Here is a 26,333-nt window from a genome sequence, read left to right on the forward strand (position 1 = left end):
AAGGAGGGTAATAATTATTATGGGTGATTTCAATTATGGTAAAATTGACTGGAACGAGGAGAGGGGACACGGGAGGAAGGAATTGGATTTTATGCAGTTATTAAGGGACAACTATCTGCAACAGCATGTAGTGGAAAATACTAGGGGGCAAAGAGTGCTTGACCTAGTAATTGCATCTGAGAATGTGGCTGTAACGAACATGACCATGTTGCCACCAATTGGTGAGAGTGATCATAAGGTCATGACTTGGGAGGTGGCTAAAGGAGTGGAATTTACAATTAAGACAGGGTACATGTGGAATTACTGGGCTGGTAAGTATGACAAGCTTAGGAGTGTGCTTGGCTCAGTGCCATGGCATGTAAAACTGCAAGGGCTGGATGTTGATGGTGCATGGGAGGTGGTTAAGAAGTGTTTGCAGGAGGCAATGGTTGACTGTATACCAAGAGTCCAAATAATAAATCAAGTAGGGTTTAAATGGATGAATAACACTATTAAGCTTTGAGCTGGAAAAAAAGAAACAATTGTGGAGGGAATTTAAGGAGAAAGGTCACCAGCAGGTGCAGGAACAGTATAAAGCTCAGGCCAGAAAGGTAACAAGGGTGGTAAGAAAAGCAAAAGCAGATTATGAAAGAAAATTGCCCATGCAGGCTAAAGAGAATCCCAAACAGTTTTTTCAATATGTTGCAAGTAAAAGGAAAAATGTTCATGGCAGAATGATTTTAAAAAATGCTGAGGATAGGGAGGTAACCAAATCAGTCAATATAGTGGAATTACTGAGCGAGCACTTTGCAAGAGTATATCATCCAGGTGGTGACATAGAATGGTGACAGGAATGGAAGAACCAACAGCTTATACTGGAATTGTGATGAATGAAGTGGAGGTAAATAGTCTATTACAGAACCTCAATGTCAATACATCTGTGGGATTGGATGGTATACCAGCTCGTGTCAAACGAGAAGCGGCTAAAGAATTGTCAGTGCCCTTGACCATTTTGTTTAATTTGAGCCTCGGGTCTGGGTCAGTCCCAAGGGGGTGGAAAGAGGGGAAAATAGTTCCGCTGCATAAAGGTGGTTCCAAGGTGCTGTTGAAAATTACTGGCCAATCAGCATAACAGGAATCATTATCAAGGTCTTGGAGAAAATAGTCAAGAGGAAAATACAAGATTGGAAAAATGAAAATGGGATACTGTATCAGGGACAGCATGGTTTTGTGAATGGTAGGTCATGCCTCAGTAACTTGCTCACGTATTATAACACAGTGACGGCTGAACTAGATAAGGGTAATGGGTTTACAGTGATTTTACTGGACCTTGCTAAGGCCTTTGACAGGATACCACATGGAATTTTAATCAGTAAAATGCAGCATATGGGGATGGATATAGGGTTGGTGAGATGGATAGGAGGGTGGTTGACGGAAAGATATCAGAGAGTGGTTTATTCAGGAGTACAGTCCACAAGACGGCCTGTGACTAGTGGTGTAGCACAAAGATCTGTTCTTGGACCACTTCCTATATCATTTCATTAATGATATAGGGAAGGATCTGAGAGGAACAGTTCATTTGTTTGAACAGCTCAAATCAGGATGATTTGGATAGATTGGAGGTCTGGGCTAAGGAGAATGGATGTCAATTTAATGTGGCAAAATGTAAGGTTATACATTTTGCCACATTAAATTGTAAGGTTATATATTTTGGGGTGAAAAGATTAGCAGCATTTTACTACATTGGTGGAACTGTACTCCAGGAAATTGATGAGGCACGAGAGTTGGGAGTGTTGGTGGATATAATTTTTTCCTAGGTGCCTCAGATATAGGGTATGGTGATGGATTTAGAGTAATCCCTGTTGTGAAAGGGGGGGAGGTGGTTTATTGGTTTCAATATTTTTTGGATTTTTTGGGGGAGGTAGCCATTGACTGAGAAAGTGTTGAGAATGTGGTTTAGTTCTGTGGTTAGGGCATTGCCATTTGAACAGATAAGTTTAGCCCTATTGTGTAGTGTCTTAATGACTCCATATTGTTGGGAGGATGGGTGGTGGGATTGTTGGAGAATGTTTTTGGCCTTGGTTGGCACTTCCAGGCCACAGGTAGGTGGTATTAGTGAAACATGGCTGACAGATGATGATAAAGCTAGTGGGATTGAATGCGACGGGTATAGCGTGTTCAGGAGTGACAGGGTGAATAAAAAGGGGGGAGGAGTGTTATTGATGATAGCTGATGAGTTGCAGCCAAGGAGTATAGAAGTTGAACTGCAGGATAGAGAAAAGAGCACATTTGAGGCTGTTTGGTGTGAGATAGAATCTAGCAGAACAAAATATACAATTGGGTGCTGCTATAGACCAGGTGATGGAATAGATGGTGGGGATAGTATGCATAGGCAAATAGAAGAAATGAGTGGAAGGAGGGTAATTATTATGGGTGATTTCAATTATGGTAACATTGACTGGAAAGAGGAGAGGGCACATGGGAGGAAGGAATTGGATATTATGCGGTTATTAAGGGATAACTATCTGCGACAGCATGTAATGGAAAATACTATGGGTCAGAGAGTGCTTGACCTAGTAATTGCATCTGAGAATGTGGCTGTAACGAACATGACCATGTTGCCACCAATTGGTGAGAGTGACCATAATAACCGCATAATATCCAATTCCTTCCTCCCATGTGCCCTCTCCTCTTTCCAGTCAATGTTTAAGACAGGGTACATGTGGAATTACTGGGCTGGTAAGTATGACAAGCTTAGGTGTGTGCTTGGCTCAGTGCCATGGCATGTAAAACTGCAAGGGCTGGATGTTGATGGTGCATGGGAGGTGGTTAAGAAGTGTTTGCAGGAGGCAATGGTTGACTGTATACCAAGAGTCCGAATAATAAATCAAGTAGGGGTTAAATGGATGAATAACACTATTAAGCTTGAGCTGCAAAAAAAGAAACAATTGTGGAGGGAATTTAAGAAGAAAGGTGACCAGCAGGTGCAGGAACAGTATAAAGCTCAGGCCAGGATGGTAACAAGGATGGTAAGAAAAGCAAAAGCGGATTACGAAAGAAAATTGGCCATGCAGGCTAAAGAGAATCCCAAACAGTTTTTTCAATATGTTGCAAGTAAAAGGAAAAATGTTCATGGCAGAATGATCTTAAAAAATGCTGAGGGTAGGGAGGTAACCGAATCAGTTGATATAGTGGAATTACTGAGCGAGCACTTTGCAAAAGTATATCATCCAGGTGGTGACATTGCAGGAATGGAAGAACCAACAGCTTATACTGGAATTGTGATGAATGAAGTAGAAGTAAATAGTCTATTACAGAACTTCAATGTCAATACATCTGTGGGATTGGATGGTATACCAGCTCGTATCTCACGAGAAGCGGCTAAAGAATTGTCAGTGCCCTTGACCATTTTGTTTAATTTGAGCCTCGGGTCTGGGTCAGTCCCAAAGGGGTGGAAAGAGGGGAAAATAGTTCCGCTGCATAAAGGTGGTTCCAAGGCTGCTGTTGAAAATTACTGGCCAATCAGCATAACAGGAATCATTATCAAGGTCTTGGAGAAAATAGTCAAGAGGAAAATACAAGATTGGAAAAATGAAAATGGGATACTGTATCGGGAACAACATGGTTTTGTGAAGGGTAGGTCATGTCTCAGTAACTTGCTCACGTATTATAACACAGTGACGGCTGAACTGGATAAGGGTAATGGGTTTACAGTGATTCTACTGGACCCTGCTAAGGCATTTGACAGGATACCACATGGAATTCTAATCAGTAAATTGCAGCATATGGGGATGGATATATGGTTGGTGAGATGGATAGGAGGGTGGTTGACGGAGAGATATCAGAGAGTAGTTTATTCAGGAGTAGAGTCCACAAGACGGCCTGTGACTAGTGGTGTGCCACAAGGATCTGTTCTTGGACCACTGCTGTTTAATTTGTTCATCAATGATATAGGAAAGGATCTGAGAGGAACAGTTCATTTGTTAGCGGATGATGCAAAGTTGGGTAGGACAATAGTGAATGCAGATGACGTTAAAATTTTGCAAGATGATTTGGATAGATTGGAGGTCTGGGGTAAGGAGAATGGATGACAATTTAATGTGGCAAAATGTAAGGTTATACATTTTGGGGTGAAAAGATTAGTAGCATTTTACTACATTGGTGGAACTGTACTCCAGGAAATTGATGAGGCACGAGATTTGGGAGTGTTGGTGGATAAGGAGCTGAAGTTTAGGGGGCACATTGCAAAAGTGGCCAAATCAGCTCATCAAAACACTTGGTTGCTGAAGAATACGTTGACAAGCAGAAACAAGCAGGTTATTGTTCCTCTGTATTGAGCCTTGATAAGACCCCATCTCGACTACTGTGCCCAGATTTGGTCACCTAGGTTTCTTCTTGATGGGGAGGAGGTTGAGAGGATCCAGAGGTGAATGACCAAGATGATAGCAGGTCAGTGGAATGAACCTTATGAGAACAGGTTGAGGATTTGTGGGTTGCAAAAATTGGTTGATAGGCGGAGGAGGGGAGATATGATTGAGACATTCAAATTACTGAAGGGTTTATATAAAATAAATTCAGAAGATATTTTTGAGAACAGGGCTAGTTGTGGGAGGACTAGGGGACATCCATGGAAGCTGGACAAAAGTGTGGTTAGTAAAGGTGTTAAAGCTGGGTTCTTTACTTTTAGAGTGGTGAATGAGTGGAATGCGCTCCTAGAGTCTGTGGTGGATGCTGTGACAGTGAATGAGTTTATGGCGAGGTATGATAGATACTATATCAATGCCGAATAGTTGTGATGAATATGATTTGGGGTCTCCCTCAATGAGTCTAATGACTCCCTGGAGTTGCCCATAATAATAATAATAATAATAATAATAATAATAATAATAATAATAATCTGCCGGGGCCTAAATAAAAAAAAATATATATATAAAAATTGATAAAAAAATATTCGTAGAAAAATCACTCAAATGAAGTCAGACATATCACGATGATAATTTCTAAATAATTTGAAATATACAAAATATAACAAAAGAAGTTTTTTTCCCTTTCATAAAGGTATTAATTAAAATTTTTATCTTTAATACCTAAATAATTTTTAATTAATTTTTAAAATTATCATCATCATCATCATGATCTTGATGATTCCTGCCATGTATCCTCAAGGCGTGTACAGGATATGACAGTACTATATGAAAAAATTACATTATTACTAACTTCCTATCTACAATTTTCCTCCAAATCAGTCTGTTACTTGTCAAGACTCCAATATTATCAGATCTTATATTTCTATCGTCTAAGGCACTTTGTACCGTATCAATCCACCTACATGTTGGTCTTCCTCTGGGTTGTTTTGTTGCCAACCTGGCAGAGAACACTTGTTTTGCTAAACTTTCTTCGCCCATTCTGTTTAAGTGACCATACCACCTGAGATTAACTCTGCTAATGCATTCCTGGATTGACAATGTCAAGTTCTTTTCTAATATCCTCGCTTTTAATATGATATTGTCATTGATGCCATCTGTTCACGCCTATAATCTTTCTCAGGACTCTCCTATCTGCGGTCTCTAGTCTTTGGTCAAATGTTTTACTTCTGACCCAGCTCTCAGATCCATAAGTTAAAACTGGTTTGACCACTGTCTTGTATACAGCTAATTTAGTGTTCTGACTAATTTCTCTCTTATTCCATATGAATTTATTTAACTGACTTCCTACCATACTAGCTTTGCTGATTCTATTGTCTATTTCTATATTTCATTTACCATCTTCAGTAAAAATCATGCCTAAGTAGCTGAAATGTTTCACTTGTTCCACAGGTTCTACATTCACAACACAGTTGAAATTTTCAATGATTCTGCCTATTTTCATTGTCTTTGTCTTTTTATTGCTGACCTTCATACAATATCTATTACAACAGCTATTCAATTTAGTCAGAGAATCTTGCAGACTTGTATCGGATTTATTTAGAAGTATAACATCATCCGCATAAAACAAAGAACTGTCATTAACATCTCCAATTTTGATAATATGTTTAATACCACTTTCCTTCATAATGTGATCCATATAGATAATGAATAACAGAGGGGATAATGTACATCCTTGTCTCACACCAGATTTAACATTAAACCATCTTCCTGTACTTCCTTCAATTCTAACTGCTGACTTACAACTCAAATAAAGACTATCTATTGCTTGATATAATGCCCCATTGACACCATATAACTGTAACGTATTGAATAGCTTCTCTCTTGGCACCTTGTCATATGCCATTTCCAAATTGGCAAAACTTAAATACAAATCTCTGTTATATTCCCATGGTTTCTCGACTATTTGTCGTAAAGTGATGATCTGATCCTGACAGCCTCTATTTGGCCTGAATCCAGCTTGTTCTTCACCAAGCTTTTCTTCCACAATTCTTCTCAACCGTTTCTCAAGTATACTTGCATAGATCTTGCCAGGAACACTCAGTAGGGAAATACCTCTGTAATTCTCACATTCAGTTTTATTTCCATTTTTATATATGGGTACTATGAGAGCTCTACTCCAATCATCGGGAATTCGTCCCTCTGTCCAGGCTTTCTGAACTATGCAGTGCAGCCACTGTAAGACTTTTATACCACCATACTTCAGCATTTCTGGTCGAATATCATCTACCCCTGATATTTCCACATTTCAAGCCTTTGATGGCTTTTTCTACTTCAAGTATGGATATGTATTCCTGACTGCATGCCTGGTCAGTGTTTTTTACCACTGTGCTGTCATCACTGCTTGTTTCATTTAGCAGTTTTTCAAAGTAATTACTCCATACTTCAAGGATATCTTTTTCTCCCATTTTCATGTTACCTTTATCATCTCTAATTCCTTTTACAGTACTCTTTCCTCCATTCCTAAGCTTCTTCAACAACCTCCAGAATATTTTGCCACCTTCTTGATATTTATTTTCTATATTCTTGCCAAAGTCCTCCCAACTTTTGTTTAGCTAGTTTTACACAGTGTTTAGCATTCTTGCATTTATCTCTGTATTCTCTAAGAGCACAAGCTGACTTATTTGACAGGAACTTTTGATATGCTTTCTTCTTTTCCTTCACTGCCTCTTTAACTTCCTGTGTCCACCAGGGAGTTCTGTTTTTTCTATCCTTGCAGACAATCTCACCACATGCCTCTCTAGCAGGATCAATCAATGTTTTCTTCAGAGTTTGCCACTGAATCTCCAAGATTTGATTCCTGTTCTCAAACTCTTTCAACTGTTCTTCAATAATCATTGTGTATTTTAGTCTACAGTTCACATCTTAGAGCTGTTCAACTTTTATTCGCTTTAAAACTTTCTTACATTTTATTCTTTTCAATATGAAATTCAATTTTACCCTGCTCAAGACTAAATAGTGATCACTTCCAATTTCAAATCCTCTGTACACTCTGGTGTCCTGCACCAGGGAGAAAACATCACTATCAACAATAACATAGTCAATGAGACTTTTCTTATTCCTTGTCTCTCCGCTTCTACCTTAGTAAAACCTTCTGTGGGACCATAGGCACAAATAAGTCTCATTGTCCAGTTCCCCATTCTCATATTTGCCCACATTACTCTACTTGAGACTGCCTGCCATTCAAGAAGATTAGCCTCGTATTTTGTGTTGAATACTATGGCTACTCCTTCTTTTCCTTGATTGTCATTGCCTGAATATAACATTTTGTATTTATTGCTCAGAAAGATCTCACCAGTTTTTGTCTTTTTTGTTTCAGTCACCCCTATTATGTCGATCTGGTACTTATCTAATTCTTCAGCTAGCTCCATTTCTTTGCCATTCAGGCTTCTTATGTTGATAGTACCAATCTTTAAGTCTGGTGATGTTGAGTTGGGGTTTGTTTTCAGATTTGTTCCAATAGCTGACTTTTCGCTGTTTGCCCTGGTTCCCTGGCGAAAACAACGGGGGCCTTGTTTAACCGTGCGACGTCCCAGCCGGCATGAAATGTTGTCATGTTGTACCATCATTTTTTATTTTGGTTTAACCAATAAGAATACAATTTGGTCAGCTAAATCCCAAATTGACAGCCCATCCTCGTTCGTTCAGTATCCAAATAGATACCCAACAGGGTGCACCACGAGAAGGTGAGGATTGGACATTAGGTCAGAAGCCCTGGTAGGTTCTCCACATTCCTTTAAAGCCTATGTGGAGGTCTCCTCTCAGTTATACAGCTTTGACCCTTAAGCACCCCTAAAAAATTTTTAAAATTATTATTTAGAAAATAAACGCATACTTTATTATTTTTTTAATAAAAATTAAAAGACAATATATTTTCATATATTAAAAAGGCATATATATTTTAAATTTTTCTGAGACCAGCTGATGTAATTTAAAACAGTAAGGGGCCACTAGGTTTTGTATAGCTTAGGGCCTCAGCAAGTCTAAATTTGGCCCTGATCATACCACTCCTTAAAATCTTCCACAGTCTGCATGTTCACCACCCACTCAGGCAATGCATTCCATGCTCTTACCACTCTCCATGCAACAAACCTACTTCTTACCCTTTTACTCACCACCTCCTTTTGCAACTTCCGGGGATGGTCTCTTGTCCTTGTTCCTTTCCCTAGTTCTACCATATGAAAACTCTCCTCAGTGTTAATATGATAATAATACCCTTCAACAATAAATTAAAGATGCCAAGAAATTATATTCTTGGTTTAATCCTTTATCCAAGTGTAAGCAAACAAAGTTTGTTCCTGAGGTATTTTCAGGACAGGCAACTTATATATAGAGGCTAATGGCTTCACATCAGCTGCCTTAGTATCCCATAATGCAAAGAACATATCGTTATGGTACATGTATAATGCTAGGCATTATGGGAAGTGTCACACCCAGACCAGTTTCGACCTTTATTGAGATCTCGTCAGTGGGAGCCCGATCCAGAGATGATACCAAGGTTGAAGTAATGCAGAAGTCATTTTTCCATATAAAGGATAGGATATGGGATACTAAGGCAAGTGATGTGAAGGCATTAGCCTCTAGATACAAGTTGCCCTGTCCTGAAAGTATACTTCAGGTGCAAACTTTGTTTGCTTAGACTTGGATAAAGGATTAAACCAAGAATATAATTTCTTGGCATCTTTAATTTATAGTATAACCAAGTGGGAAAACTTCCAACAATCCCATTCAACAGTTTAAATGTTTCGATCATATCCCACCCTTTGCCTTCTATCCACCAAACTCTTCAGTCTGCATGCCCTCAGTCTGTCCTCATAAACAATGTACAGTCCTGATATCATTTTGTTATCCATCTCAGCACCCTTTTCAAGGTTACTTCATTCCCTTCAAATCTCAGTGATCAGATGTGAGCCCAGAAATTAAGATGTGGTCTGATCAAAGCTTTATATAATGCGACCAGCACACTTTTATCTCTTGTGGTCAATGTTCTCCTTGACAGTGCTGCAATTCTCTGAAATGCCTTCATAACCTTTGCAGTATGTCCTGGAACTTCAAATCTCTATCCACAATTACTCCAAGATCCCTTGCTTCCTCCACTTCTTCCAGTATAACTCCACCAAGTGAGTATGAAGCTTCCTATCTGTGGATCCCAAATTTTAAAATCTTATATTTAGTTGCATTAAACTGGCATCCTCATATGTCCATTAATTTGTCCACTTTTCCAGCCTTATTCAAATCCTCTTAAAGAGCCAAAATATCAGCACTATTACTAATAACTTTTCCAAGCTTCATATCACCTGCAAACAACTGAACATCTCCCTGCAGTCCTGTGATAATATCATTGACAAAGCTTCAACAACAATGGTCCCATGACTGAACACTGTGAAAACTCCACTTGTCACCTTCCAATTCCCTAATATTGTTCCTCCATATACAACTCTCTGATATCTATCAGAGAGCCAATCACTAATCCAATCCACTAACCTGATATCCAAACCCATATGATGCAACCTTAAAAATCATCAGCTTGGCATGTGGCACCCTGTCAAATGTCTTGGAAAAATCAAAAAAAAAAAAAAAAAAAAAAAAACGACAGTGCATGCCTTACCCTCATCCACTGCTCTTCTTATCCAATTGTAAAAGGTAACCACATTACTGAAACAAGAGCACCCTTTAACAAATCCATGCTAGCCTCCATAAACAATATTCCCCTCATCAGCCCAATTCTGTATACAAGTTCTTAGCAATTTCTCCAAAATTTTAACAACTAAAGAAGAAATACAAACAGGCCTATGGTTTGATATCTCCATTTTACCATAATACCCTTATGCAATGGTATTATCTTACCGTTCTTCCACTCTCCAGGAACCTGCCCAATTGCAAGACTTTCATTAAACAGCCAAGTTAACAGCATAGGCAGTTCAATGGCACATTGTCTTAGAATTTGTCCTATGAGCAGGTTGGACTCATGCTTGATTGCACTCTCTCCCCCCCCCAAAAAAAACCTCTCACTGAACAACACTTTCTCCAAACGTCTAACTCTAAAACCATTCAAATTCAATCCATCATGTATATACAAGTCCTTTCATCCAAACAAATGAATTTGTTGGATGAAAGGACTTGTATATACCTGAGAGCAGAAACTCACAGTCTTTACTCTTGTACTATTCATTTTTGCATCTTTAAACAACCCTTTTGTATATGGGACTGGATGGTATTTCACCACGAGTTTTGAGAGAATGTGTGCTAGGGAACTGACAGTACCTTTCACCTGGCTTTTCAATGAAAGTCTGGCTGCGGGAAAGGCCCATGAGATGGAAGGAAGGTAAGATAGTTGCATTGATTGCGCAGTAGCAGACTGGAAGTGTCTAATTATAGGCCAGTTTGTGTGTCATCATTAGTTAGTAAGATCTTTGAGAAAGTAGTGAAGGACCGTATACAGCATTGGACAGATGAGGGTAATGTTATCTGTGAAAATCAACATGGATTTGTAGAGGGGCGCTCTTGTTTTAGCAATATGCTAGCCTTTTATGATAACATTACAAGAGCATTAGATGAGGGAAAGGCATATACTGCCATTTTCTTGGATTTAGTCAAAGCATTTTACAGGGTGCCACATGATAAGCTGATATTTAAGTTGCAGCACATGGGTCTGGATGTCAGATTGGTCAACTGGATTCAGAATTGGCTGTCTGATAGGTATCAGAGAGTTGTGTATGGTGGGGCAGTCTCAAGGTGGCAGAGGGTTACAAGTGGGGTCCCACAGGGCTCAGTACTGGGACCTATATTGTTTAACCTTTATATCAATGACATTGTCAGTGGATTGCAAGGGTATATTCAGTTGTTTCCAGATGATGCGAAGCTGGAAAGGATTATTAGTAATAGTGCAGATGTGGTAGCCCTGCAAGAGGATTTGAATAAGCTAGATAGATGGGCAAATGAATGGGGGTGTCGGTTTAATGCAGCAAAATGTAAGGTCTTGAGGTTTGGGAAACATCGATGGGACACTGCATACTCTATGGGAGAAGTTATACTGGAGGTAGTAGGGGAGACAAGAGATCTGGGGTTGATGATTGATAGAAACCTGAAATTTAGGGGACATATTGCAAAGGTGGTGAAGGTAACACAGAGGATTGCTGCAATAATGAAAAGGACGCTGACCTGCAGAGATAAAACAGTTATCATTTCGTTGTATAAGACCCTGATCAGACCACACTTGGACTACTGTTCTTAGATTTGGTCTGCAGGATTTGAAGGGGATAAATTAACTGTGGAAAGGGTACAAAGGCAGATAACAAAGATGGTTTCAGGACTGTACAATGATAGTTATAAGGATCGGCTGAGGGAATGTGGACTGCAGAGTTCAGTGGATAGAAGAAGGAGAGGTGATATGATTGAGACTTTTAAACTGTTGAGAGGTGGTGACAGGGTTGACACAAGGGAGTTCTTTCGCTTGGTTGAACAGCGGGAAGGAGTGATGACAAGAGGCCATCCCTGGAAGTTATGGAAGGAAACTGTGAGCAAGAGGGTGAGGAGTGGTTTCTTTACGTGAAGGGTGGTTGAACCATGGAATGCTTTGCCTGATGGAGTGGTGAGAGTGAGAACGGTCAATGAGTTTAAGGAGTGGTATGATAGACTTTGTTTCTTAGGAGGGGACCTCCCCTCGATGAGTCTTGATAGACTTTGTGTTTCTTAGGAAGGACCTCCCATGATGAGTCTTTTGACTCCATGGAGGCCTGAATAATAATAATAATAATCTTTTCTCATTGCATATTTCTCATCTTTCGAATGATTTGCCTACCAAACAATCAATTCTTTCATTTCTCCTCTCTGCAAACTAAAAGATTCATTAACATATTTAATCTTTGCTTGAAAGATGCTTTTATCACATTCTCATTAAGTATACCATTTATCATGGAATTTCTCTACAATACTTTCCTTACTCCTATTTCTTGCTCTTTCATACTCCTCCTATTCACTTTTGCTTTCATTCCTCTTGTGTCACATGCTAAATATTTCTAGTCGCTCGGGCCGATGTTTTTTCCTGTGAAAGATTCCATGTAAGTGCACTAATTCTCTCCTCATTGCCACCACATCATTCACATTACCTTCATCCAGATCTTTCATTCTCTCCTTCATATTTTGTTCATTACTGCTCACTCCTTTCACTACATTCTTTACAACACTTTCACTATCCTGCTTAACATTGTTAAGATTAGTCACTTTATTCTTTTGCTTTCAACATATCTTGCATTCCTTGCGCTCACTCATAAAATATTTCCTACAGATCCTCTCTTCACTCGTTTTCAAAACATAAACCATTCATTCTTAGCAATGAGTACGTTGAACACATACACACACTACATTGCACAAAATCCTTCTTACTAAAATCAGTGAATATGGAAGTCTTGGCTGCTGTCTTTTTTTGTATGCATCATTACCATGTAGAATGCTTTTTAAGCAATATAGTGTAATAAGATTCCCAAACAAACAACCACACCCAACTACACAGTCTAAAATATTCTTACTAAAATAAAAGATATCTGAACCTGTTACTGCTTCAGAGGACAATGCTAACGACATCTCAATATGTTAAAAGTGTTTTAAATGCTAGTAGTATACATTATTATCTTGGTGTTTTGGCTGATTTCTCACTTCATCCATATAAATAGCTCTTCATCATACTGGCATATAACACAGCAATATTAAAGGTAATAGGGATGCTTGTATACGAGGTCTGACACAAAAAAAAACAAGACTAACCCTATAGCTTTGGAACGGAGAGTGGGAGGGGAGAGGCAAAGAGAGCATGTTCTAACCTGTCACTGTGAGATAAGGCTCAACTCCATCAGAAAATGTTGGAGCGAAAGAGTGAACAGTGAGTTAACATCAAGTTTCTTATGAAACTGAAGAAATCCACAATAAAAAAATTTCAATTATTGACTGAGGGTTACGGTGAAGAGTGCATGTCTCATGCACACATTTTTGAATGGCACAAATGATTTTCAGAAGGCAGAGAAAGCATGAAAGATGATGATCGCCCAGGCCGCTCACACATAGCAGTTACTGATGACAACATTAAAAAAGTGTGAGATGCGATTCGAAAAGACAGAAGGTTGGGTGTTCGAGCTGTAGATGATAAAGTTCATTTGGACTGGGAAAATGTTAGATGCATTTTAATGGAAGAATTGAACATGAAAAAATTTGGGCAAAAATGGTTCCAAAAATGTTGTCAGATGAACAAAAAGAACATCACAAGGAACTGTGTTTAGACCTTTTGCAATGTATTAAGGATGAACCAGATTTGTTGAATTCAGTAATTACTTGTGAGGAAATTTGGATATTTACATATGATCCAGAAACCAAGCAACAATCAATGCAATGGAAGTCAGCAACATCTCAAAAAAAAAAAAAAAAAAAAAAAAAGGACGCATGAGTCATTCGAAATTCAAGGCCATGTTGATTGTTTTCTTCGATATCCAGGGTATTGTAATGGCAGAATGGGTTCCTAGCAGCCAGACTAATCATGAATGAATGAGAAGGAAACGACCAGAATTGTGGAGAAATGGTTGGGTTTTGTATCAAGATAATGCACCAGCCCACAACACTTTGTCTGTGAAGCAGTTTTTAGCTAATCATAACATCACTGTGCTTGAGCACCCACCCTATTCACCAGACCTGACTACCTGCAACTTCTATCTCTTCCCAAATATCAAGTTGGTGCTCAAAGGAACCCATTTTTTGTCAGTAGATGATGTGAAAGCAAAAACGGAGATCCTCAACAGCCTTTCAGAATATGATCTGCAGAACTGCTTTGAACCTTGGCAACATCGTATGCAGCTGTGTGTCAACTCAGAAGAGAACTATTTTGAAGGAAATCGCAGCTGATTTTTCTCAATTTGTTAAATAAAAAGAAATACAGGCAGTCTTGTTTTTTCTGTCAGACCTCATATTTATGCTATTATCTAGTACATAATCTATTAACAATTAAAAATTTAAAAATCAACAAAAAAAGAGCATATCTAGTAATTAAATTCTTTCTAAATGTCATTTAAATTCCTTACCTGTATTTGCAGTATCTTCTAATATTGTTTGAGCAACAAGGAAACTTCGCATATAATATTCCTCTGATGATTCTTTAGTATTATGAAGTTCTTCTCTTTGTAATACAGGTTTATAATTCAAACTGACATTAAAGCCAACATCTTTTAGTTCCTGTAAAGTCATCCATGCTGGCATGCCATCATGATACCAAGCTAACCATTCAAATAATCCTGGCTCAACATTAATCATCAGATGACTCTGCCCTGATGCTGATAAAACAGATAAAAAAATCACTAGTACTGAATTAATTATTAATAATAACAATTGGTTTAAATTTGGGCATTGAAAATAAATATTTATTAAAAAAACAAATATTTGTCAGAGATCTATTAAGTTTGAATCACTTTATTTTTTTGTTTTATGTGACTCCACCATGAAAGATTGTAAACATCTGAATAGTGAATTTTTTCTACTTGTATTAATGTTATATATACAGTTGATCCTTGAACAACGTGGGGGTTAGGGATGCCAACTCCATGTTGTTCGAAAATCCGCATAGACTCCCCAAAAACTTAACTATTAATAGCCTACTGTTGACTGGAATCCTTACAGATAACATAAATAGTCGATTAACACATATTTTGTATGGTATGTATATATATATATATACTATATTCTTACAATAAAGTAAGCTAGAGAAAAGAAAAGAAAATTGTTATTAAAGAAAATCATAAGGAAGTGAAAATGCATTCACAGTACTGTACTGTATGTATCGATATCGTAAGTTCATGTTGTCTGTTTACAAGATGAATCATATCTCTGTCAGTACCTACATCAATCCCAGATCTCTACTCTCCCCTACTTCCTCCAATATAGCTCCTCCAATAGAGTATGCAGCCTCCCATTGATGTATCCCAAACTTCAAGACTTTACATTTTGCTGCATTAAACTGACATCCCTATCCATTTGCCCATCTGTCCAGTTTATTCAAATCCTCTTGCAGGACTGCCACATCTGCACTATTACCAGTGGTGAGCTATAAGGGGCTCGCCCAAGCCCTTTGTTAAATTTTTCTCAAATTTGCGAGTCCTTTGTTCTTCTTGTTTACTTTTTTATTTTTTCAAAAAAAAAAAACATAATTTTTTGAAATATATTAAGCAACAAACTCATACAGTAACCTAACAAAGTGATTTTATTAAATAAAATATTATAGTTACTGTTACTACCATTTTACAAATGAGAATTCACTTTTGGTAATCACATATAAATAAATAGGACTATAAAATAATGCCCCTTGATTATCACGTGAAGAATAAAAACAAAAGAGAAATATAACGTACTTCAATATTATTGTGTTTAGATAATATCTATTTATTTTTTATTGATTGTTTGTCATAAAAACTTCTATCGCAAACAAAACAAATTTATTTTGTTTATAAAAAATGTGGACTATTGCATATGTGCGATTATAAAAGATTTTATTTTTATTATATTTTGATAGTTAAAAAATGTTTTTCTTATGTAAGAAAATTAACACAGATGATTATGTGCAAATATTTCATGTTTAGATCATGAAATATATACTTTTTGATTAAGGAGTACACAAGCTGTATTAATAAACATTTTTGTGTGAAATACGACTTTTTTGCGAGTCCTTTGTTAAAATTTCCATAGCTCACCACTGACTATTACTGATAACCCTTTACAGCTTCACATCATCTGCAAACAACTGAATATCCCCTTGCAGTCCATTGACAATGTCATTGATTTAAAGGTTGAACAACACAGGTCCCAGTACTGAGCCCTGTGAGACTTCACTTGTAACCCTCTGCCTCCTTGAAACTGCTCCACCATATACAACTCTCTGATACCTATCAGACAGCCAATCCTGAATCCATTTGACCAATCTGACATCCAGACCCATGTGCTGCAACTTAAATATCAGCTTATCATGTGGCACCCTGTCAAATGCCTTCGCTAAGTCTAAGAAAATTGCAGTATATGCCTTTCCCTCATCAACTGCTCTTGTCACTTTATTATAAAAGGTAATCATATTACTAAAGCAACAGTGCCCCTTACCAAATCCATTTTGACTCTCACAGATAACATTACCCTCTTCTGCCCAATGCTGTATGTGGTCCCTCACTAATTTCTCCAAGATCTTAATAACTACTGATGAAACACAAATGGGTCGACACTTCCACTTTGCTACCATCCTTATGCAATGGCACTATCTTACCTTCCTTTCGTGTAGCCAGGCTTTCATTTAAAAGCCTGGTCAATGGAGCTGCCAGTTCTTTAGTACATTTTCTCAAAACCTGTGGTGAAATACTATCCAGTCCCACAGCTTTACTGACATCCAGGGTAGTCAGTATTTGGAACACGCTCTCCTCTTTCACCTCGAACCTGCCCTATCCCTCTTGTATTAAATACCAGGATGAAATACTCCAATAAAGTGTTGTTCAATAAAGTGTTTATTGAACAACAACAAATGCCCTCTGCATCAGTCACTCTATTCCCATTTTTATCCCACAATGTCATTCTTTCACAATCATTTCACCTCCTACTGGCCACATAGCTAAAAAATTCCCTAGGATTATCTTTGGATCTTAGTGCCAGTCTCTTCTCATATTCCAGTTTTGCCTTCCTTTCCATATTACTCGCTCTCCTGGCCTGAGACCTATATTCTTCATGCATCTGCTCTCCAGGGCTCTCCTTATATCTCTTCCATAACCTCTTTTTCACCTGCAGTTCCTGTTTGATATTGTTTTTCATCCACTTTACACCAAATTGTGTCCTCTTCTTCACTTGTAGAATACAGCTTACTATTGCTGCCAACAAATATTCCTTCACAATTTCGCATGCATTAATGATATCCTGGCCTTACAATTCTGCCCTCCATGGAACTGCCCCAAGTTGATATCTACTATTATATTCACCTGCCTTATAATTCCACATATGTTTCCTTTTCTTTGATACTCCTGCATGTCTATTCATCTTCCAAGTCAAAATCACATGGTCACTTTCTCTTCCCAACAGGGGGTGAGAGATGTCATTATTATTATTATTATTATTATTATTACGGGTATCTCCATGGAGTCAGTAGACTCATCGCGGGAGACCCAAACTAGCAAAACAATATCTGTCATATCTCTTCTTGAATTCATTTACAGACGAAGAGCTCACAACTAAGTCAGGCAATGAATTCCACTCATTCACCACCCTCCAGGCAAAAAACCTTGTTCTGACACCTTTGTTAACCACACTCTTCTTTAATTTCCAGAGATGACCTCTTGTTCTTCCATCACTTTCACACAGCTGAAACATTTCCCCTGCATCAATCCTATAAAAACCTTTTAGTAATTTGAATGTTTCTATCATATCCCCTCTTCTTCGCCTATCAACCAATCTCTGCAATCCACAAGCTCTCAATCTATCAATGTAGGGAGCATTTTTTATATCACTCACCAACTTGGTCACTCTTCTCTGAACCCTCTCCACAGCCTCCTCATCTCCAAGGAATCCAGGTGACCAGACCTGAGCACAGTAATCCAAATGTGGAAGTATCAATGCTTTATAAAGGGGAATAATAACCTCTTTATCTCAGGATGTCAGTGTGTTCCTCAACAACCAAGTAATCCTATGTGCAATCTTGGACACCTTAGCAATGTGTCCTCTGAACTTCATCTCCCTATCTACCAATACCCCTAAGTCCCTAGCCTCATCAATCTCTTGGAGTACCTTTCCATCGATGTAGTACACAGCTGGTAATCTTTTAATCCCAAAATGCATGACTTTACACTTTTCCACATTGAACTGACATCCATTTTCTTTTGCCCATTTTACCAGCTTATTTAAATCCTCCTGCAAACTTTCAACATCAGCTTGATTTTTTATTGCACTACACAACTTTGCATCATCAGCAAACAACTGAATATCTCCCTTTAAGCCGTTTCCTATATCATTTATATACAAATTAAACAACATTGGCCCAAGCACAGAGCCCTGAGGCACACCACTGGTCACCTGCCTCATTCTGGACTCGGCTCTTCCATACACCACCTTATGGTATCTCTCCCTGAGCCATTCTCCTATCCATATCACCAATTTAATATCCATTCCCATCTGCTCCAATTTGCGTAACAGTGTTCTATGGGGTATCCTGTCAAAAGCCTTAGCAAAATCCAGAAGTACCACTGTGTAGCCAGTTCTTTTGTCCAACTCAGATGTTATTCTATTATGAATAGTTAATAGATTGCTAAGGCAGGATCTACCTTTAACAAAACCATGTTGGCCTCTATAGAGTATCATATCCTGATCCACCCATTCTTGAATTTTGTCTTTAACCAACTTTTCCAATACTTTTACCACTACTCCTGAGATGGTGATTGGTCTGTAATTCAATACCGCAGTTTTAGAGCCACCCTTATGCAAAGGAACCACTTTGCCTAACTTCCACTCCCTAGGGACCATACCAGAGTTCAAACTTAAGTTAAATATCCAGGTGAGAGGGGTTGACAATTCATTTGCACATTCACGCAACACCCAAGCTGATATTCCATCTAAGCCTACCGCAGTGTTTGCATTTAAGTTTTGCAATATATTTAATACCTCTGATTCTTTAGCTTCAATTCTCACATTAGGTATTGCTGTAGGTATAGAGATATCCTCACTTGGGTGATAGACTTTTGAAAAGTGATCACTCAGTAACTCGACTATTACATCTGATTTTGTCACCTCAATACCATCAGCACCCACTAAGGTTATCCTTCCGAAGTCATTCTTCCTCTTACTTGCCACATAGCGGAAGAACTCTTTGGGATTACCCTTGATCTCTTTGGCTAAGGTCTTCTCATAATCTGATTTAGCTTTTCTTACTATGCTGGTAACCTTCCTAGCTTGAGCCTTGTACTGCTCATGGGTGTACTGATCGCCTTTCTCCTTGTAAATTCTCCATAACATTTTATTTTTTTGCAGTTCAAGCTTGATACTACTGCTCATCCATCTAATGCCTGCCTTGTTTGACCTCCTAACCATGGGGACACAATCTGATATTGCTTTCCTCAGATACCCGCTGATTTTATCCCAAGCACTGCTAACATCTTTCCCTTGCAATATGTTCTGCCATGGGATGGCTGCAAGCTCACGCCGAAGCTTGTTATAATTGCCTAACCTGTAGTTCCGTACATACCCCTTCTTAATAGAAAAATCCACAGATTTTGCAACCTCCCAAGTCAATACCACATGATCGCTTTCGCCAACTGGAGGTAACGAGGACACCTTACTTATGCATATAACCTCTGAACCAATAACCAGGTCCAACACTCTCACACCACGTGTCCCTTCAGTTACGTGCTGTTTCAAGTAATTATCTCGTAGAAGATGTATGAACTCCATTTCCTTTTTGCTACGTGATATTTCCTCCTTCCAATTGATATCACCGTAATTAAAATCCCCCATAATAATCACCAAGCCTTCTCATTGCACTAAGTTGCTGATGCATGAATTCAATATCTCCCCCCGTACTCCCTGGCCTATAGCAGCATCCAACTGTATATTTGGTTGCGTTGGTCACTATTTCGCACCAGACTGCCTCAAATGAACTCTCATTCACATGTCTATCATCATGATATACTACTTTCTTTGGCTGCAACACATCAGCTATCGTCAACAGTACTCCTCCTCCTGTTCTATCTTCTCTATCCTCCCTGAAAATACTGTACCCATCACATTCAATTCCAGTGACCACATCTTCTGCTGACAGCCAAGTTTCACTAATGCCTACAACTTTTGGTGAGATTTCACTGACTAATGCCAAAAATTCTTCTCTCTTATTTCGAATGCTTCTAGCATTGGTATACAAAAATTGCAGATTCCCTCTAGATCTTGTACCGGCTTTAGAACTGATATATAAGTCACTAACTACCGTAGTCCTATGCCGATTTTTATCCCCTCTCTTCTGCAATTTATTCAGCCTATAAGGATCAATAAATACACAATCAGTGCTAAAGTTTCTCTCTCTTACACTCAACCTTTTCAATATTAGTTTCCCTGCCCAATAACTTCAACCTGTTCAGAAAACAATAACTTCTTCAATCGCTTATGTCCTTCCATGTTAAGATGCAGTGCATCTCTAGCATACAACTGCCTTTTTCCTTCAAACACACTCCAAACATCAACAAACTCCAGACCTCTTTTTCTGCACATTCTTGCAATCATATCATTCATTATCATTGCTCGTCTACTTAACCCGTAATTGTCAAAACGAGGCAGCACACACACTATTCTCCCATTGACACTTTTCCTCTTCACAATATCTAATAATGTTCTTAAATCTTTTCCTACCCGATTTATACTACCTCTCAGGTCATTCGTACCCACCATAACTATCATCTTGTCTGCTTCATGCCCTCTCTTTATTGCTAAAGCCACTCTTTCTATTGTCCTCAGTTATCTCATCTCAGTTATTATCAGCTCTTCTGATGCTAAGACCAAATCCCAAACTCTAGAACCTCTTGTTCTCTCTATTACATGTTTACTTTCTGCCTAAGATTTTACTTTTTTGCAAAGGCATTTGACAGGGTGCCACGTGATAAGCTGATATTTAAGTTGCAACACATGGGTTTAGATGTCGGGTTAGTCAACTGGATTCAGGATTGGCTGTCTGATAAGTATCAGAGAGTTGTGTATGGTGGGGCAGTATCAAGGAGGCAGAAGGTTACAAGTGGGGTCAGGCAAGATTTAGACAACCACAGTTGAGAACAAACAATGAAAAACTATGATAGGGAGAAGAAATAAGGATTCAAGCTAAATAGGGGATGTTAAAATCAGATTTTTACTTTAAGCCAAATTATTATTATTATTATTATTATTTCATGACACCTCCAAGGAGTCCAAAGACTCATCAAGGGAGGGCACCTACTTACTCTACAAATTTCCATCTTCACCACTTCAATCTATCTCCATCATCAACACCAGCGTTTCTCAACCTTTCTGCCCTTGCAGAACCCTTGAAATAATATCCATGTTGTAGGGAACCCCTACATAATAATTATTATATATCATTGTTAGTATCTTTCTTTATTATTTATGAATTTAAAGATCATGAGGAAAACAAATAATAAGGGCTATAATAACTTTATCGTTTATTTGTAATTTTCAAAATAACAAGATAAATCAAAGTAAAATATCATATAAACAAAAATATGTGCAAAGAATTGTTATTTTTGAAACAAATATGAATAATAAAGTTTAATTTTCTAATGTGAAACCTGTGCTTGTCTTTTGGTAAACAATTACTTAATTCGGGGTCGGATTTTAGATAAACAAACATGGATTTCATCTTCAACAGAAAGGCTACAATATCAGCTAAATAGGCTAGCATCTGCACCCTTTGATCTTCAAAACACTTGGCAAAATCTTGTTTATTGTTTTCTTGAAAATATCTTTGCAATTCATCTTTTAGCTCAAACAAAAGTTCTAAACCCTATTTAGAACTTTTCCTCGACTTAGCCACCGGGATTTCTGCATAGAGCAAAAGATTTATATGCTCTTTGTCCAGGTTTTCATACAGATTTTTAAACATTCTGGAGCGAACTGGCATTTGTTTAATGAAGTTAACCATTTTTGTGGCATCATCAAAAACTTTTTTCAGTTCATCTCCAAGAGATTTTGACATCAACACTTCTCTGTGAATAAAACAGTGTGTTGAGACAACACCAGCATTTTCTTCTTTTTGTTTTTTGAGAAACAAAACCTTTTATGGAGCCAACCACGGATAGAGCACCATCAGTAAAGATGCGAATACAGTTCTTCCAAGAAAGACCTTTTGTTTTCAGATATGAGGATAAAATATTGAATATATCTATTCCTCTGTTTGTCTTAAGTAATTCTTTACAACAGCGAAAGTTTTCTTGAATTTCACCCTCATTAATAAATCTTACAAAAGCTACAATGTAACAGTCATTGGTAAGATCTGATGACTCGTCAACTTGGATGGAAAAACTGCTATTTTTCAGTTTATCACACAAAACCTCCTTGACGTCATTTGACATATCATGGATACGTCAACTTATCATACTGTTTGAAAGTGGAATATTTTCAATTTCTCGTACTGCATCGTGTCCCAGCATTTTACCCACTATTACGTTATTAGGTTCTCACCACTTTTCCTTTTCCATGACTTTTCCTTTTCTGTGCAATAATTTCTGCTATAATAACTTGCTTCCTGAGTCTTTTCACTGACACTTTTCACAATTTTTATGAATTTATTCATAAAAATTGCACACTGTTTCTTTTGAGATTGCAATAGCATTTTAAAATAATCAGCACTTTGATTTTCCAAATCATTGCGATTTTTTGTGAAATGTCTTTTCAATTTTGCTGGAGCCATTACTGTATTTGAAAGTTGTTTGCCACAGACGAGACAGTGGAAGAGGACAATCTGGATCATCAGTCAATGTAAAGCCCATTGATAAGTAATTTTCATTGTAAAGACAAACCTCTTTTGTATTCGTTTTTGTATTTGTGTTTTGAAATTCGGTATGAGATTCTAATTCTTCATCACTAGCCTCTTCAGAATTATCTGGATTTTTTCTCTTCAAAAATTTCCACATTTTAACGGTTAGAAATTTCTATAAAATAAAAAATGTAAAAAAAGATGATAAATCAAAATTAGACTAATAAAAATGAAGCACAAAATAAATAAAGGAAAACAAAAGAAATACATGGGAAAACGGGGAGAGAGAGAGAGAGAGAGAGAGAGAGAGAGAGAGAAAACGGAATAACTCCAGTATATGGTGATCATTGTTTGCATCGTGCAAAGCACTTATGTAACCTTATTCACCATTTAGAACAAACTATCAATATATCGAATTGAAAGTGAATATATTTTCACGTAGGTTAGCTAAAAGTGGTTGCCGTGTAACTCAAATGAAATTGGTCTTGAAACAATAAAAATACTTAATACATGCGACATGCTTTAATGATAGTGTCTATCATTAAAGGTATTAGTTTTTTAAAAAAAATTGGTTAAATTAAAGGACCAAGAAAATTAGTTTAAAAAACAGATTCAGTTATTACTAATTATATGAAGAGCCAAAGGATTCAGTTATGTTATTTAGTAAATTAATAAAAATATCACAGAAAAAGTATAATAAAAAGAAATTAAACAAACAATCATGAAAAATTGGGTGGCCCCCACCGTTAATGCATAAGTACCAAATAATGTAATTAATAATATTATTTAAACATAATTATTATTTATTTGAGTCTAACTTTCATAAATACAACACCTAAATGCACAATTTGTAATGATATAACTAATAAATTGATGAAATAACAAATATTGATTGTTCAAACTATCGACTGCAACCTGAAATAAAGGAGTAACCTTCCCAAAAATCACGATCACCATAAAGTGGAGTTTAGCCAAGAAAACGTACAAACTTTTCATATTAATGAGTGAATATGTACCTACATGCTAGAAAACACATAGGATTGATAAGAGACCGACTGCGCTTCTCGTGTTTCTCTTGCACTGACTCATAAGTGATACTAGCTAGTGCTAGAACTAGCTCCAGTTGCTGTATGATAAGTGGATCATAAACAGCATTGCCTCGCATCCTAGTGGGAGTTAATACAACTAACGTGAACTCAAATTTATTCCTTTCAGAGAACGTTTATTATTTTCTTTCACTGTTTAAGTTCATTTATTTGCCACTGCTATTCATTATTATATCTCGTGGAACCCCGCTTGAGAAACGCTGATCTACACCAACGGCATCAACTGCCCATCACCACCATCACTAGTATTTTTTGTCTCTAAATTGCATGTATCCTGAGGGCTAATTTGTCTGTATGTGGGATGAAAAATCTGAGTTTCTGGGGGGAAAATAATCCTGCTATTCCATATGAGATCGGCTAACTCACTTTCGATTGAAAAAATCCCATATAAAGATTCCTCCTGTCATGATTACAATCGAACTTAGGCCTTTTCCAATCGAAGGGTGCAATGTACCATCTTTCTGGAAAAAGCATATGATAAAGTACAAAGAGAAAAGCTGTTCAAAACATTACAATTATATGGTATATATGAGACATTTTACAGAGAAATATACAAATCCTACACTTAAATTATAAGTCAGCTGTTAGAAATGAAAGAAGTACAGGAAGATAGTTTGATGTAAAATCATGTGTAAGACAATCATGCACACTATCTCCACTGTTAGTTATCTACATGGACCATACTGAGACAGAAAGTGACATTAAAGTTAAACCAAATATCAATGTGATTATATTCTTCTCAGCTCTTTACTTTCTGCAGATGATGTTATCCAGCAGAAGTCTTCAAGTCATTTTAACTAAATAAAATGAAACTGTGCAGTAAAAAGACAAAACAAACTATGAAAATATACAGGACCATAGAAAGCATTAATTACAATCTGAATGGAGAACCTAGTTAAACCCATCCCAATATCATTAATATACACACTGAACAACAATGGTACCAAATCTGATCCCTGCGGTACACCACTAATGACCTTCCTCTTATGGGATACTGCAACCCCATATACAAATGTCTGACAGCCAGTTGCTGATCTAACTCAGAAGTCTATTATCCAATCCCAACTGTTTCAATTTATTTAATAGTTTGTCATGTGGGAGCCTATCAAAAACATTTGCAAAATCCAAGTACACCACTGTATATGCATTTCCCCTGACAAAGGTATTTGTCACCTTGTTATAGTACATTAGTAAGTCAGTAAAATATGATCTCCCTTTAACAAACCCATACTGATAACCACAAAAAATATGGATGTTTTTCGACCCAATTCTGTATCCCACTTCTCACCAATCTCTCTCTCTAGTACCTTCACAACTCCAGATATACAGATTGCCCTATAATTTGAAGCTACAGCCTTATGCAGTGGAACAATTTTACCCCCTTACCACTCCCATGGAAAACCTGTGCTGTTGCAAGACTTTTATTAAACAGGCATGCCAATGCCTGTTTAATAAAAGTCTTGCAACACCAATCTGACAAAAAATTGTCACACCAATTCCCTGGAACATTTCCTTGAGATGCATGGTGATATGTCATTGAATAATATAGCTTTCTTGACATCAAGGTTATTTATTTCCTCAAATACCTCCTGCTCATTCACAATTAAGCCATCCTCTCATAAGTCATCTACACTTAAGTTCCTCATGATTCCACCCTAATCAGGATGAAACACCCTTATAAATTGATCACTGAATACCTCAACAATGTCTTTGCCAGCAGTTACCATTCTATCACTTTCATCCATTAACTTCATTTTACCATGATACCATGATCATTCCTTCCTTCTACTTACTACTTACTTCTTCTTTACATATCTGAAACTCTCTCTGGGGTTTTCTTAGCCTGATTTTCCAATTTCTGCTCATACTGCACTTTTCTTTAATTAGTAACCAAGTCGCTCTCCTGGTTTGTTCTTTATACTCTTCTTGAAACTGAGTATTATCATTATTCATCTTGTACTACCTTATTCAGCCTTTTGACCTTCAGAATATATTCACAAATTGATGCTGTTATGTATTTCTTTGTTAGTTCCCAAGCAGCATTTATTTACTTACTGCTCAATTCCTCATTCCATGTTATAGCTCCAAGCTCTCGCCTAAGCTTGTCATAATCATCAGCCTTATAATTCTACATATATCCTTCCCTCACAGAAGTCTGCATATGGCTAGCCACAACCCAGGTGATCATTTCATGATCACTTTCACCAACTGGAGAAAGTGTGAAGCTGCACACTTTTTGGGGCAAATAAACTCAATCTCTGAAACCATTTCATCCCCTTATTTCTGATATTTCTGGTATTTGTAAACAAACACAGCAGTTCA

The 26,333-nt window shown here is 37.5% G+C and overlaps 1 protein-coding gene across 1 annotated transcript in view; it reads right to left on the reverse strand.

Moving 5' to 3' along the window:
• LOC150093999 (ecdysteroid-phosphate phosphatase-like) overlaps nt 1-26,333 on the reverse strand; it is a 127,393-nt gene that overhangs the window by 25,792 nt on the left and 75,268 nt on the right. Inside the window, exon 5 of the mRNA XM_090413133.1 lies at nt 14,468-14,716. Within this exon, the coding sequence (XP_090269259.1) occupies nt 14,468-14,716 (249 nt within the window). The remainder of the gene's footprint in view (nt 1-14,467; nt 14,717-26,333) is intronic.

The sequence above is a fragment of the Typopeltis vanoorti genome, chromosome 23, assembly GCF_054136105.1.
Source record: "Typopeltis vanoorti isolate ZY-2024b chromosome 23, IOZ_Tvanoo_1.0, whole genome shotgun sequence".
Lineage (NCBI taxonomy): Eukaryota > Metazoa > Arthropoda > Arachnida > Uropygi > Thelyphonidae > Typopeltis > Typopeltis vanoorti.